This window comes from Macaca mulatta, chromosome 2 (genome assembly GCF_049350105.2).
Source record: "Macaca mulatta isolate MMU2019108-1 chromosome 2, T2T-MMU8v2.0, whole genome shotgun sequence".
In the NCBI taxonomy this organism is placed as follows: Eukaryota; Metazoa; Chordata; class Mammalia; order Primates; family Cercopithecidae; genus Macaca; species Macaca mulatta.
In genome coordinates this window covers 113,826,130-113,839,658 of record NC_133407.1, presented here as the reverse complement: position 1 = coordinate 113,839,658, position 13,529 = coordinate 113,826,130, and the positions used below count along the sequence as shown (strand labels likewise).

Below are 13,529 nucleotides of genomic sequence, written 5' to 3'. Positions count from 1 at the left end.
CCAAGGACTCCGTATCCCAGCATGCAGAGGAGCCGGAACACAGGCGCTTAGAGAACAGCCCGCTGCCGCCGGGGGCGCGCAGGCGCAGCACCCCTGTTTGTCGGCCCCCCGAGAAAGAGGTACGGTCGAAGCCAGGAGCCAGGCCCAGCGGGAGCTGACCAGGCTTGACTCGGGTACGGAACTAGGCATCAGCCCCCTTGCGAACCGAAGGGCCTCGGAGTGGATGGAGGAGGCCCAGCCCTGAGATCAACGCCAGCCAGGCTAGCCTGGCACGGGGCCTACAGGGTGGGCAGGCGGGCGTGCCGAAGCCGTCCAGGGCCTTCCCTCAGGTCCCGGGCGAGGGACCTACACTGCGGCCCGGCGACAAGGCCCGACTCGGCCCCTCGGGACCAGAACCCCACCCGATCGGAAGCGGATCCTTTACCAGGGCCATAGGCCAGTGACTAGGCCGGGCCTGGGCCTCCCATCGGGGCCGGACTGGGACGAGGCCCCGGGGAGGCCCCTGGCCTACCAGACCCTTTCCTCAGGTCTACAGCCGCCGGGAAGATGCAACGTGCCCTGCCAGGCGCCCGCCAGCACTTGGGGGCCATCCTGGCCAGCGCCAGCGTGGTGGTGAAGGCTCTGTGTGCAGCGGTACTATTCCTCTACCTGCTCTCCTTCGCCGTGGACACAGGCTGCCTGGCGGTCACCCCGGGCTACCTCTTTCCCCCCAACTTCTGGATCTGGACCCTGGCCACCCATGGGCTGATGGAGCAGCATGTGTGGGACGTGGCCATCAGCCTGACCACGGTGGTGGTGGCTGGGCGTTTGCTGGAGCCCCTCTGGGGGGCCTTGGAGCTGCTCATCTTCTTCTCAGTGGTGAATGTGTCTGTAGGGCTGCTGGGGGCCTTCGCCTACCTCCTCACCTACATGGCTTCCTTCAACCTGGTCTACTTGTTCACTGTCCGTATCCACGGCGCCTTGGGCTTCCTAGGTGGTGTCCTGGTGGCACTCAAGCAAACCATGGGGGACTGTGTGGTCCTGCGAGTGCCCCAGGTGCGCGTCAGTGTGATGCCCATGCTGCTGCTGGCACTGCTGCTCCTGCTGCGGCTCGCCACACTGCTCCAGAGCCCAGCACTGGCTTCCTATGGCTTCGGATTGCTCTCCAGTTGGGTGTATCTTCGCTTCTACCAGCGCCACAGCCGGGGCCGAGGGGACATGGCTGACCATTTTGCTTTCGCCACTTTCTTCCCTGAGATCCTGCAGCCTGTGGTGGGGTTGCTGGCGAACTTGGTGCACGGCCTTCTGGTGAAGGTAAAGATATGCCAGAAGACGGTGAAGCGCTACGATGTGGGTGCCCCATCCTCCATCACCATCAGCCTGCCAGGCACAGACCCTCAAGACGCGGAGCGGAGAAGGTACTGTGAAATTTTCCAAAATCTTGTCAAGCTAGGAGCATACTGGTCGAGTCACATACCATCTGTTGAGGTGTTTGCCGTACATAGGTGGAGACCTACAGTCAGGTGTTGGGGCAGATCTGGAAAAATAAAATCAGTCTTTGGCCTTGAGGAACTCAGCAGTTAGGTGTCTGGGGTCCACGAGGCACTTTCCTCACCACTGTGGCCACCTAATAAGTCTCAAGAAATGCAGTTTCCTTTGGTGCTGTGAATGCCCAGTGGAGGCACACAGAACCCTGGCCTTGCCTCAGAATCTCAGAATCCTAGACATTGGGCCTGGGAGCCAGAAGCAACCTGCTGGTACTTTCCCTGTGAGGAAGGGAAAGGGAAGGAGGCCTGGGGTCCTCGAAAGGTGATCTGGGCCACTCCGGTTTCCAAATGCTATGTCCTCTTCCTGGGCTTTAACTCAGATGCTGTGCTTCTCTGCCACTTATTTATCGAGAGGGAAGCTTGGGGTATTGCCACATTTACCTCCGTCTCCAGCAGGCATGTGTCACCAAAACCAGACACAGGCTACATGACCCACTGAGGGAGCCTGCTGACTACACCAGGGAGTGGCGATGACCCTTTCATTATCTATAAACCAAGCCATCCACAGCATCAGGAGTCCCAGCTGAATTCTTCACTAAATGCACTTTGGCCAGGGCAGGAGGGGTCTTTTTAAATTCAGCTCTCTCTCTCTCCCCCAGATCTGTGGAGCCAGCAAAGTGGTCCCAGCTTTCACAAGATCCACAGCTCCATTTCCAACATTATTATTGAGTGTTTTGAGGCAATTACTTCAGTAGTAAAATCTGGGGCGGGCTTTGTCCTTTGCATTGCCAAGGCTCCTGCTTTTGCTCACCTGTGAATGGGGTCGTGGCAGAAAGCTCTATGAATTTAGCTGCAGTTATCCCTGTATTTACTCTCCACTGGGCTGTGGAATTGAGTGTGGGACACATTCCTTTCTTGAAGGAGTTCCAGCTGGGGAAGGGCCACAGATCACTATGGGCCCAAGGTGTGGTAGGTGTTGAAAAGTATATACAGCATGCTGTAGAGCATAATTCTGGGCTCTAGAGCTTGGGTCTTTATAGGTGATAAGCCTTAAGGACAGGAGTCTCTCTTAACCTTAGCTGGTATTAAAGTTGGGGCCAGGAGAGCTGGGCCTGGTAGGAATTGAACTGTCCCCCAGAGCTATTCAGGTGGCGCCAGGCCAGTGGGGACCCCTCCTCCACAGAGAGGTGTTGGATTATTAGGGTTGGCTGGACATTCAAAAACCTCTGCCCAGGCCCAAGAAAATGGATGGGGGGGAAGCAGGTTGGTGGGGAGGAAGGGAGGGTCAAGAGGCGGGTTCTTGGCATAGCCTTATGGTTGTTAGCTTACATGGGGGTGGGGATTATTCCTCCAGCCACTTTGACGTCTGACTGCATGGCCACGCCCTACTCCAAAGGGCTACCAGGAGAGGGAGGCAGGGTTTCCTGTCTCTCTGGTCCTTGTGAGGAAGTGACTAGTGTGACACTCGCTCTCTGCCTTGGCAGGCTTTAGATGGAACTGGCAAGGGCATCACCAGGATGGGAGCCTGGGTAGCAGCAGGGAAGGACTGTCCTGTCTATGCCAACTTGTCACATGTGAGATTGACGGGCAGGGTGGAAGTGTGATAGGGCTTTCTACACCTGTGTCCTTGTTGCCTCTCTTGTCATGTTCCCTGGCATGGTGTAGATTTTGGTTCTCAGCTGGAACCTGAAAGGCTACACGAGCTGTCCCCACATTGGTGGCACAGAGAGGCTGAGGCATAGGAGTCCACAGTGGTCACTGTTGAAACGGTTCCCTGGCAGCTGTGGCACTCCACCTTCTGGTCAGCCAGGGTCCCAAGCACATGTGTAAACCTTCTTCTGTTGGACTTTCCCACCTGCCCTCAAAGTGGGGCCCCTAAGGATACACCCTGTGGAAGCAGTAGGCTCTGGCCTGTGCCTACCCATGTGGGCTGCTTCTCCTTCTCCTCTTGCAAGGGCTCCTCAAAGTCCCTGCTCTAACAAGGGCCTTGGTGGCTTTGGGGGTTCTTCTGAGAGGGAGAATATTAGCGTCAGTTAGGATGGGTAGACTTACCCAGGTTGGCCCTGCTTCCTGGGCTGAGCGCCAAGGGAGGTGTTGAGTTCCAGCCTTCCCCATTGACCCTTGGCAGGAGGGTCAAGATACCCCTAACCAGGAGACGGGGAGAATTAATAACCCTTCCCTTGGATGTGATGCCCGCACCCAGGCAGAAACTCCTGGAAACTCCAAAACTTGCCGTTCCACCCATCTGCCCTAGGGCACTAGTTCCACCCACCCTTAGATACCTCCCTCAGAACCATTCCTGGTGGCTGGCCTGGTGGGCAGTCTGACAGACACCCAGCTGACCTTCTCACCCTGGAGGTGCCTCAGCTATGGAGGGAAGACTCTTAGAGCCTTTGGGTTATCATTCTGATGGCAGAGTGGGTCCTAAACCAATCTCTGGGGAGTCCCAGGCTCTGCATGGTGAAGGGGAAACATGGGATTCTGGGGGAGGAGTCTAGGTGGTACGGTGAGGAGTCAGCCTGCTGCAGAAGGGCAGAGAGCATGACCCAACGCCAAACCCAGAGTGACCTGTCCTCTCTCCTCTGGCCCCAGGCAACTGGCCCTGAAGGCACTCAATGAGCGGCTGAAGAGAGTGGAGGACCAGTCCGTCTGGCCCAGCATGGATGATGATGAAGAGGAGTCTGGGGCCAAGGTAGACAGCCCCCTGCCCTCAGACAAAGCTCCTACACCCCCAGGGAAGGGGGCTGCCCCAGAATCCAGTCTAATCACCTTCGAGGCAGCTCCCTCGACGCTGTAACTCCAGACCACCTTGAGTGTGGCACCTCCCCTCCTGAGCCCCCCTTGACATCCTCTCAGCTACTCCAGGGCACCTGACTGCTCTGAGGAGAGGGAAGAAGGCCTGCTGGGGCTTTCTATGGCCTTCTGCTGTTTCTCGCCAACACTACCCAGGACTCTTGCTACCTGGTTCCAACTCCAGACAACCACTATGCCAGGCCTGGAGCCTCTGAGGCATCGGCCAGTCCAGGTCCTCATCTGAGGTAAGAATGTACATCAGCTGGCAGCCCCAAGCAAGTGGCTGCAGGGACACTGATGCCACAGCTCCTGGGCTGGCCCTCACATCTGACACTGGTTGCCGAGAGCCCTGAGCCAAGGCAAGGATTTGCCAAAAATGTTCTGGGGGCCCAGCAAATGCAGGAGCCGACCTGGGGCTGCACATCCCTGCCCATCCACAGAAAGACTGTTCCTGTCAGGATTTGTTTCCCTCTGCTGTGGCCGTGACTGCTTCTGGACCAGAACAGCTTCGGCTCCCAGGTATTTTCTACAGGACCACTTTGAGTGGGCAGCCAAGCCCAGGCTCGCAGTATCAATAAAGCAGTTCTCTGACGAATGACTCCTGGGCTCTTGTCAGGCCACCTTGTGCAGCCCCTTCATCACGTTCAACTGCAAAGTTAGACAGGGACTTGATTGTCTCCATGGTAACTCCACCTGGATAGAGAAGCCCATTGCCCCAGCTCCCCACCACCGCCACCACCACATGCACACTGCCAAGTAACCTTCCAAGAGCTATTGCCTCAGACTCTTACTCCTTTTTTCTTTCCCTTCGAACCCCTATCTGGGAGGCCTTCTGTCCCTGCCTAGATCTGATAATAAGGGCCTCTCCATCATAAGGCGCTGTTCTTATCCATGGTTTACCTCTAAGACAGAATGTTCAGTGCTTGCCACCTCTAGAGACAACTCAGCCCCAGCTCCCATCCTGTTATTGTATGTATCTAACCCTCACAGTCTGGAGACTCCAGCACAGTGGACAGCCGGGGGACAGAAAGGACACACAGCTGTACCATTCACAGCTGCAGCTCTAGGGCCTGCCAGGGCCCAGAGTGGCCTCGGAGGCTCAGCAGCTAGATCCTGGGGATTTGTGTGCTGGGAGAGCTTCAGCCCCATAGGGAACAGCCAGGGATCGGAGGGGTCCCCATCTTGCCCAGCTGCCCATTTTCCCATGCTGATGGCATTAACAAGAACCATCCCCAACTCTGGGCTGCTTCTCTCATCAATCTTTTCAGTCATTTTTATAAAAATTTTTACTTTTTTCTCTCCTGAAATTTCTAGACATACAGTACAAGTATGAGCTGCCTTGCAGGGGAGACAGTCTTGCAGACCTAGCTTCATCCAGACACATGATGCATAAGTTCCTCTGGGATGATGGAGAGAGGGGAAGGAAATGGGAGGCACTCCAGCATGAGGAGCAGGAATTCACATATGGGCCTCCAAATGCCCAACTGTCCCAGTGCCTGAGGTGTCCCCTGACTCAGCTGAGAGAGTTCAAGAGGTCCCTAGCCCCAGCTCCTACAGGGAGGGGCAAATCCAGGCTTCCCCTAGGCTGGGAAGAGCTCATGGTTGGATCCTCTTGCGGTATAGGTAGGCATTGCTCACCTGGTTCATAATGACCAAGCTGGTGAGGACAGGGCATAGTGCAGCCAGGTACCAGACTGCACCAGTGACAGAAGCAGTGAACCAGAGTGAGCACATGCCCAGCAAGAGGCTGGCACTACCCAGCAGGTAGCCCACCAGCCCAGAAGTAGCATGGTATAGCTTGAGCTTCGCCAGGGGCCATCGGGGCAGCAGCTTGGGGTAGAGCAGCCCCACCCCACCTGAGCATTGTAGCCCTGCCCACAGCACAGCCAGCAGCCCTGCCTGCCCATGCCGCGTAGCCAGGTGGGCTTTGCCAAGCTGCTCTTTGTGGAGGATGACAAGGCCGAGGCCCAGCAGTGCACACAGCAGGGCCAGCAGCTGCAGCACCCAGTGGCAGCGTGCTCGGCCCTTCCGTGAGAGGGAGCGCAGCAGCGAACTCTCAGGAGAAAACACCAGTAGTGCCTCGGTCATCAGGAAGGAGAACTGAGGAGACAGGGGATGGGAAGCTCAAGTGAGGGTGCTGCCCCAGAAGAGGGGAAGAGGGCTTTATGTAACCCTCAGCTGCCAGTGAGTCCTGGGCTGATTCCCCTTTTTCTTTCTGTCCCCACTGACAAGACTATCCATTTGGTGGGGCAAGAGTGGAAAACCCCATCTGGGACGATATATGTGCCCTGAATAATCTCCACACTTCCTCCTAGGTGCCAGTCTGAAATGTCATCTGTGCTGTGTTACCAAGCAAACACAAGGTTTGAGATGTGGCAGTTATAAATGATTCACAAGCTTTGTTTCCCTAACGTGGGGCTGGATACAATTTCTTGGCAAAAGCTGGCCACACGGGTGCACTATTTCAGGGAAAGTTAGGTGCATCACCAGAAATTAAAAAGGGACAGAAGTACATCAAAATGCAATGTCTCAGCTTTCTACCTAGAGGTGGGTGAAGCCTCGTGCTTAGACAAACCTTACCCATTTGACCTGGGTTTTAATTACTCTGATTCAAGTCTTTTTTTTTTTTTTTTTGGAGATAGTCTCTGTCACCCAGGCTGGAGTGCAGTGGCATGATCTCAGCTCAATGCAATCTCCGCCTTCTGGGTTCAAGCGATTCTCCTGCCTCAGGCTCCTGAGTAACTGGGATTACAGGCATCTGCCACCACACCCAGCTAATTTTTTTTTTTGTGGGGGGGTTGGTTTTTTGGTTTTTTTGAGATGGAGCCTCGCACTGTCGCCTAGGTTAGAGTGCAATGGCGCAATCTTGGCTCACTGCAACTTCCATCTCCTGGGTTCATGTGATTCTCCTGCCTCTCCTCCCGAGCTGGGACTACAGGAGCGTGCCACCATGCCCGGCTAATTTTTTGTATTTTTAGTAGAGACGGGGTTTCACCGTGTTAGCCAGGATGGTCTCGATCTCCTGACCTCAGGTGATGTGCCCGCCTCGGCCTCCCAAAGTGCTGGGATTACAGGCATGAGCCACCATGCCTGGCCTCAAGTCTCAGATATATACCATGGGCAGGAGTATTTGGAGCATGCAACTCTTCCAAACAAACATTAAATGTAGACAAAGATCCAGAGGCTGCCAGGGCCACCAACCATGCCCATGCTCCCACCCCTAAGAACTGCCCAGGTCCACTACTTACAGCCAGAGACATAAGCACCGGGTGCCAGGAGAACAGGCCTGGAATGAGAAGAGGAAGCCTCATGGGGCTGAGGCAAGAAGAAACCAGCCATACCAATCCTTAAGGGTTGAGGAATACCAGCGGCCCATCACCCAAGGAGGTGCTGCCAAACTGTGAGCCCCCTCTTGCTCTGCAACAAGCTGACCCCACACCTATCCTCTTCCTGGCCCCTTCCTGGATCAGAGGCCATGCTTTGCCACTCCTCTGGCAGTCCTCCCTCCTTCCCTTACACTTCCTGAGAACCAGCCAAAGGGAGCACCCAGACGAGGAAAGAGAAACCAGGAATTCTGTGTGCCCTGGCCACACCTACCTGCTCCACCCCACTCATCGCTCCGGCACCGAATTCCCTCAGCCAGCCAGGCCTGTTACCGGGAGTCCCACAGCCCTTCCTCCCCAGGAAAAGCGGCCCTTCCCTTCCCAGAAGTCAGCTATGAATTCTACTTACTGGAGCCAGGCCTGGCAAGCACAGCCACAAAGATGGTAAAGCCCAGGGCCACAAGGTGGGCGGCAGCTCCAGAAGCAGTACGCAGAGCTCGGTAGATGTGTGACTCGGTCTCCGCAGAAAGGGCCATGGTCAGCCGTGCCAGTGGTTGTAGCCTGAAAGCATAGTAGCGAGGGCCAGGGTCTCAGGTGCCCACTCTTCACTCCTCACTGGAGAAAAGGCTGCAAGGCAGGCATGCCACCCTCTTCCAATAAGTTATGATAGGAAAGAACAGTACCAAGACCAGCACCAGGAATGATCACAACATGCCAGTCGAGGGCCGGCGGCCTGTCAGCGTGTACTCATCTGAACTGGTACCAAACGCTGGCCCGCCTTCCAGGTAGGATGCGAAAAGCCATGTAAGACTACAAATCCCAGCGTGTACCACGCCGTCGCCGGCAGTAGAGCCCGCTGGGAAGGCGCGGGGCACTATGGAAATTGTAGTTCCCTGCTGCGGTCCCAGTTACAGCGTGAATCCCTTAGCGCACCGCCTCCCCAAGTGCTGCGGGCATGCTGCCCCTCCACGCTAGGGACTTGCCTGCCTCAGCCGCAGCGCAGATCTGATGCGGTTGTTTCCTCCAAAGAAAGCGGGATACTCCGGGCCCTGCAGCGCGCACCTCCGCTCCGTCGCGGAGCCGCTTTACTTCCGGGTGCGACGTCTACGCACCCAAGACTTCCTGGGACGAGCCCCCCAGCAGCCACGCCTCTGAGTCGGGCTGCGCAGGCGCCGCTAGGCAGAGGGATTCGCGAGCCTGCGTGCCCCAGCGACACGGGCTTCGGGGCTGTCTGTGACAAGTGTTCACAGGAGGTGGGGACGCCCCTGCGCGACGAACGAGGAGCTACGGGCCTGGGCCTGGCTATTGCCATGGGCAGCGGCTGCCGCATCGAATGCATATTCTTCAGCGAGTTCCACCCCACGCTGGGACCCAAGATCACCTATCAGGTGCCACCCGGACTTGCGGGACTGGGCGGGGAGAGGGACGTTCTCGAGAGCTCAATCGGCTGCCTAAAGGCGGTAGTTTCCCGTGCTGTACGCAGGCATGCTACTTCATTCGCAGACAACTGTGAGGCTAGAGGATAGTCAGACCCAGGCCCCCCGGCTCCCAGTGTGACAGGGAAGACATACGTCACATTGACAGTGTTTGTAGGATATTGGGCTGTAAGGATCCGGTTGAGGGGTTCCAGGTCCCACAGAAGGTGAGGTGGGTGACCCATGAGTATCCCTGAACTGAGTGTAGAGTAAATGATGCATAGGAAGTTTAGATAAGGGAGGAGAAAGTGTTCCAGGTCGAGCAAATATGCAGAAGCCAGGAAGGAGGTGAGATCATAGCGTGTGTTTGGAAACAGAAAGAATAGGCCTGAGTGGGTGGGAGAGAGGGGAACGCTGGACAAGAGGACTTGGGCTTGGGAGGCATGAGGAGGTCACCATTTGTACTACACCGAGTACAGATGTCCACTGAGGGGCCCATTGCCACTCCCCTTCCCAGGTCCCTGAAGACTTCATCTCCCGAGAGCTGTTTGACACAGTCCAAGTGTACATCATCACCAAGCCAGAGCTGCAGAACAAGCTTATCACTGTGTGAGGCCCTAGCTCGGGGTGAGCGGTGGGCAGCAGGGGTTGTCCCAGGAGGAGGAAGGGACAGGCTTGGGGGCCTGACTCTGTTCCAATTATCTAGCACAGCCATGGAAAAGAAGCTGATCGGCTGTCCTGTGTGCATCGAACACAAGAAGTACAGCCGCAATGCCCTCCTCTTCAACCTGGGCTTCGTGTGTGATGCCCAGGCCAAGACCTGCGCCCTCGAGCCCATTGTTAAAAAGCTGGCTGGCTATCTGACCACACTAGAGGTCTGCAATGAGATGGGCTTGGGTTTACGGACAGTTGGGGAAGGTGTTCCCATGTCTCCTAAGTCCCCCAAACCTGAGACCCTGGCAACCAGCTCAGGACTCAGGGCAGCCAACCAGCCAGGTCCTGGGATGTGCCCACCATGCTGTCCATGCTCTATCTAGCTAGAGAGCAGCTTCGTGTCCACGGAGGAGAGCAAGCAGAAGTTGGTGCCCATCATGACCATCTTGCTGGAGGAGCTAAATGCCTCGGGCCGGTGCACTCTGCCCATTGGTATGGCCAGCCTCTGCAAGGACAGCAGAAGGGTAGAGGAGAGATGGGAAAGTGAGCCCAGCCAGTCAGGGAGAAGGACAAGACTCATGAACACATTGGTGGGCAGGAAATAGCCATGGGCTGAGGTGCCCATGTCCAGGGTCCAATGCATGATGGAGCTGGGACTGGGGATGGGGGGAAGCGGAGCTCTCCAGCTCTGCCCCTTGGGCAATTCCTTCCTCTTTGTGGGCCTCAGTTTCTCACTTCATAAAAAGAAAAAGATTAGCCCTACCCAGAGGCACCTGCTTGCCCCAAGGGATGCTGGGAGGCCTGGATGGTAATTGAGGGCCTCTTGGAAGAAGTGGCACTGAGGATATGGATGGGACCCCCTGCAGATGAGTCCAACACCATCCACTTGAAGGTGATTGAGCAGCGGCCAGACCCTCCGGTGGCCCAGGAGTATGATGTACCTGTCTTTACCAAAGACAAGGAGGATTTCTTCAACTCACAGTGGGACCTCACTACACAACAAGTATGCCATCCCTCCCTGGGTATCATCACCTGGGGCTGGCCACAGCGCTGGCCTCATCCTGTTCCTCTGACCTTGTCCTGCTCTGCCCAGATCCTGCCCTACATTGATGGGTTCCGCCACGTCCAGAAGATTTCAGCAGAGGCAGACGTGGAGCTCAACCTGGTGCGCATTGCTATCCAGAACCTGCTGTGAGTGGGCCTACAGTCATACCCGGTACAAGGTCACCAGCCAGGGAAGAGCTCAGGGGCCCTGGGTGTGAGGGTTGGGAAGGCATGGTCCTCAGAAGCTGAGCACAACTCTCTCTCTCAGGTACTATGGCGTTGTGACACTGGTGTCCATCCTCCAGGTAGGTGAGTTGGGTTTGGTTAAGTGGAGAGTGGACCATGTGACTGGACCAGACCAGGGCTGTGTCACCTTCCCAAGCCCCTCACTCAGGCCCCTATGCCTTCTGCTACCCTCTAGTACTCCAATGTATACTGCCCAACGCCCAAGGTCCAGGACCTGGTAGATGACAAGTCCCTGCAGGAGGCATGTCTATCCTACGTGACCAAGCAAGGTAGTGGTGGGCTCTGGGGGAAGCCATCTTGGGGAGGGCAGGGCCACATGGTGAACTGATCCCTGGCACCCACAGGGCACAAGAGGGCCAGTCTCCGGGATGTGTTCCAGCTATACTGCAGCCTGAGCCCTGGCACTACTGTGCGAGACCTCATTGGCCGCCACCCCCAGCAGCTGCAGCACGTTGATGAACGGTCAGAGGAGAATTCGCTGGGGCATTTGGGAGTTACCTGAGGAAAGCTAGACCCTTTATGTCTCTCAGGAGCCCTGGGTCATGGGGCACTGCCAATCCAAGCAGGCTTCCTGGAGATGGTGGGCTACAAAGACAAAATTGAAGGGACACTACAGGAAAGGGTTCGCCTGCCTGAGAGAAGGCCTGGCCAGGGCGTCACCCCTCTGTCCTCTGATCCTCACCCTAGGAAGCTGATCCAGTTCGGGCTTATGAAGAACCTCATCAGGCGACTACAGAAGTATCCTGTGCGGGTGTCTCGGGAAGAGCAGAGCCACCCTGCCCGGCTTTATACAGGCTGCCACAGCTATGACGAGATCTGCTGCAAGACAGGTGGAGGCAGGCGGGCAGTCAGGGTGGGGTCAGGGTAGGGTGGCCAGGCCAAGGCCACCGACCTCTCCTCCACCACCCCACCCAGGCATGAGCTACCATGAGCTGGATGAGCGGCTTGAAAATGACCCCAACATTATCATCTGCTGGAAGTGAGGCTGGTGGTGGCTGGATGGACACATTGCTGTGGGTAGTCCCTCCTACCAGGAGGCTTGTCATACTGTCTAGAGCTTGACTCTTAGTTCTGTAAATAAAGACATCCATTTCAAACAGCCTTTATTGAGTGCTGCTTCTGGGCCAGCCACCGGAGACCCAGCGGTGAATGAAATAGCTACGAGCTGTGCTCTAGATCGCCATCTGGTGGGCAGGACCGACAATCGACAAGTAAAAGTGCCGGTTAATTACAAAAAAAAAAAAAAATCGTCTGGTCGCGGTGACTCACCTGTAGCCCCAGTTACTCAGGAGGCTGAAGTGGGGGGATCACTTGAGGCCAGGAGTTGGAGGCTACATTTAGCTGTGATCCCATCACTGCACCCCAGCCTGGGTGATAGAGCAAGACCCCATCTCAATAATAATAATAAACCTAGAAAGAAACAGATGTAGCTGGGTGCTGTGGCTCATACCTATAATCCCAGCACTTCGGGAGGCTGAGACGGGTAGATCACCTGAGGTCAGATGGTCAAGAACAACCTGGCCAACATAGTGAAACCCCATCTCCACTAAAAAAAATATAAAAAATTAGCCAGGTGTGGTGGTGCGCACCTGTAATCCCAGCTACTCAGGAAGCTGAGGCAAGAGAATCACTTGAACCTGGGAGGCAGAGGTTGCAGTGAGCCGAGATCATGCCACTGCACTCCAGCCTAGGTGACAGGAGACTCAATCTCAAAAAAAGGAACAGATGTGATCAAGAGTGAGTTGGGAGGTCGAGGCAGGTGGATCACGAGGTCAGGAGTTCAAGACCAGCCTGGCCAAGGTGGTGAAACCCTGTCTCTACTAAAAATACAAAAAACCGCGTGTGTGGTGGGTGCCTGTAATCCCAGCTACTTGGGAGGCTGAGGCAGAGAATGGCTTGAACCCAGGAGGTGAAAGTTGCAGTGAGTGAGACCACACCACTGCACTCCAGCCTGGGTGACAGACTGAGACTCTCAAAAAAAAAAAAAAAAAAAAAAAAAAAAAAAAAAGTGGGTTGGAGGCAGGGACTGCTCTGGATTAAACGGCCAAGAAAGGCCATACTGAGATGTAAACTGAGCCCTGAAGGAAGAGTATTCCAGGCAAAGTGCAAAACCCTGAGGCAAAACCTCTTTGGAATGTATGAGGTAGGTCCAGGGAAGAAAGGAGGAGAGGAAAGAATCCAAGTCCCGAGGTACAAGACAGGCAAGAAGTAGGTCTTGCAGAGCTGCTGGTAAGCAGCACCCGACCTAGCATTTTGAGGGCCAGAGGTAGTTGCAGAGCCCCTCTCATGTGAAGGAATGATGCCTATACACTTTTTTTTTTTTTTTTTTGAGACAGAGTCTCCCTTTGTTGTCCAAGCTGGAGTGCAGTGGTGGAATCTTGCCTCACTGCAAACTCCGCCTCCTGTGCTCAAGCGATTCTCCTGCCTCAGTCTCCCGAGTAGCTGGGACAACTGGTGTGTGCTACCACACCTGTCTAATTTTTGTACTTTTTTTTTTTTTTTGAGACGGAGTCTTGCTCTGTGGCCCAGGCTGGAGTGCAGTGGCCTGATCTCAGCTCACTGCAAGCTCCGCCTCCCGGGTTTACGCC

At 55.6% G+C, this 13,529-nt stretch overlaps 4 protein-coding genes across 19 annotated transcripts in view; 3 read left to right on the top strand and 1 right to left on the bottom strand.

Annotated features, from left to right (window-relative positions):
- RASSF1 (Ras association domain family member 1) overlaps positions 1-13,529 on the top strand; it is a 274,834-nt gene that overhangs the window by 244,207 nt on the left and 17,098 nt on the right. The window lies entirely within an intron of this gene.
- Positions 93-4,849, top strand: TMEM115 (transmembrane protein 115). Its single transcript, NM_001266515.1, has 2 exons — positions 93-1,397; positions 4,059-4,849. Exons 1-2 carry the CDS (start codon positions 547-549, stop codon positions 4,261-4,263), a joined length of 1,056 nt encoding a protein of 351 aa, NP_001253444.1. The 5' UTR covers positions 93-546; the 3' UTR covers positions 4,264-4,849.
- Positions 5,531-8,684, bottom strand: CYB561D2 (cytochrome b561 family member D2). 12 transcript variants are annotated; one of them, XM_077990372.1, is made up of 4 exons: positions 8,553-8,684; positions 7,992-8,143; positions 7,508-7,545; positions 5,531-6,359 (listed from the first exon to the last, which is right to left on the bottom strand). In XM_077990372.1, exons 2-4 carry the CDS (start codon positions 8,116-8,118, stop codon positions 5,856-5,858), a joined length of 669 nt encoding a protein of 222 aa, XP_077846498.1. In that variant the 5' UTR covers positions 8,119-8,143; positions 8,553-8,684; the 3' UTR covers positions 5,531-5,855. The 12 variants fall into 12 exon arrangements, with proteins under 12 accessions (XP_077846498.1, XP_077846496.1, XP_077846499.1 ...); XM_077990370.1 differs by having other exon boundaries at positions 7,992-8,209; positions 8,562-8,684; XM_077990373.1 differs by having other exon boundaries at positions 8,562-8,684.
- NPRL2 (NPR2 like, GATOR1 complex subunit) lies at positions 8,764-12,042 on the top strand. 5 transcript variants are annotated; one of them, XM_001099730.5, is made up of 11 exons: positions 8,764-8,970; positions 9,515-9,606; positions 9,704-9,872; positions 10,035-10,143; positions 10,518-10,654; positions 10,745-10,842; positions 10,964-11,000; positions 11,117-11,210; positions 11,286-11,403; positions 11,629-11,771; positions 11,857-12,042. In XM_001099730.5, exons 1-11 carry the CDS (start codon positions 8,893-8,895, stop codon positions 11,922-11,924), a joined length of 1,143 nt encoding a protein of 380 aa, XP_001099730.2. In that variant the 5' UTR covers positions 8,764-8,892; the 3' UTR covers positions 11,925-12,042. The 5 variants fall into 5 exon arrangements, with proteins under 5 accessions (XP_001099730.2, XP_014986337.1, XP_014986328.1 ...); XM_015130851.3 differs by having other exon boundaries at positions 9,515-9,624; XM_015130842.3 differs by lacking the exon at positions 8,764-8,970 and having other exon boundaries at positions 9,135-9,624; positions 9,709-9,872.

What these genes read in the sequence shown, in the direction of transcription:
- TMEM115 (NM_001266515.1), top strand. Translation starts at nt 547, where the DNA reads ATGCAACGTGCCCTGCCAGGCGCCCGCCAGCACTTGGGGGCCATCCTG. An exon ending in CAAGACGCGGAGCGGAGAAG is followed by an intron (nt 1,398 to 4,058) that starts GTACTGTGAAAT and finishes CTCTGGCCCCAG; the next exon opens with GCAACTGGCCCTGAAGGCAC.
- CYB561D2 (XM_077990372.1), bottom strand. Translation starts at nt 8,118, where the DNA reads ATGGCCCTTTCTGCGGAGACCGAGTCACACATCTACCGAGCTCTGCGT. An exon ending in GCTTGCCAGGCCTGGCTCCA is followed by an intron (nt 7,546 to 7,991) that starts GTAAGTAGAATT and finishes TTCTCATTCCAG; the next exon opens with GCCTGTTCTCCTGGCACCCG. An exon ending in CGGTGCTTATGTCTCTGGCT is followed by an intron (nt 6,360 to 7,507) that starts GTAAGTAGTGGA and finishes CTGTCTCCTCAG; the next exon opens with TTCTCCTTCCTGATGACCGA.
- NPRL2 (XM_015130842.3), top strand. Translation starts at nt 9,441, where the DNA reads ATGAGGAGGTCACCATTTGTACTACACCGAGTACAGATGTCCACTGAG. An exon ending in CCGGTGCACTCTGCCCATTG is followed by an intron (nt 10,144 to 10,517) that starts GTATGGCCAGCC and finishes GACCCCCTGCAG; the next exon opens with ATGAGTCCAACACCATCCAC. An exon ending in CTGCAGCACGTTGATGAACG is followed by an intron (nt 11,404 to 11,628) that starts GTCAGAGGAGAA and finishes TCCTCACCCTAG; the next exon opens with GAAGCTGATCCAGTTCGGGC.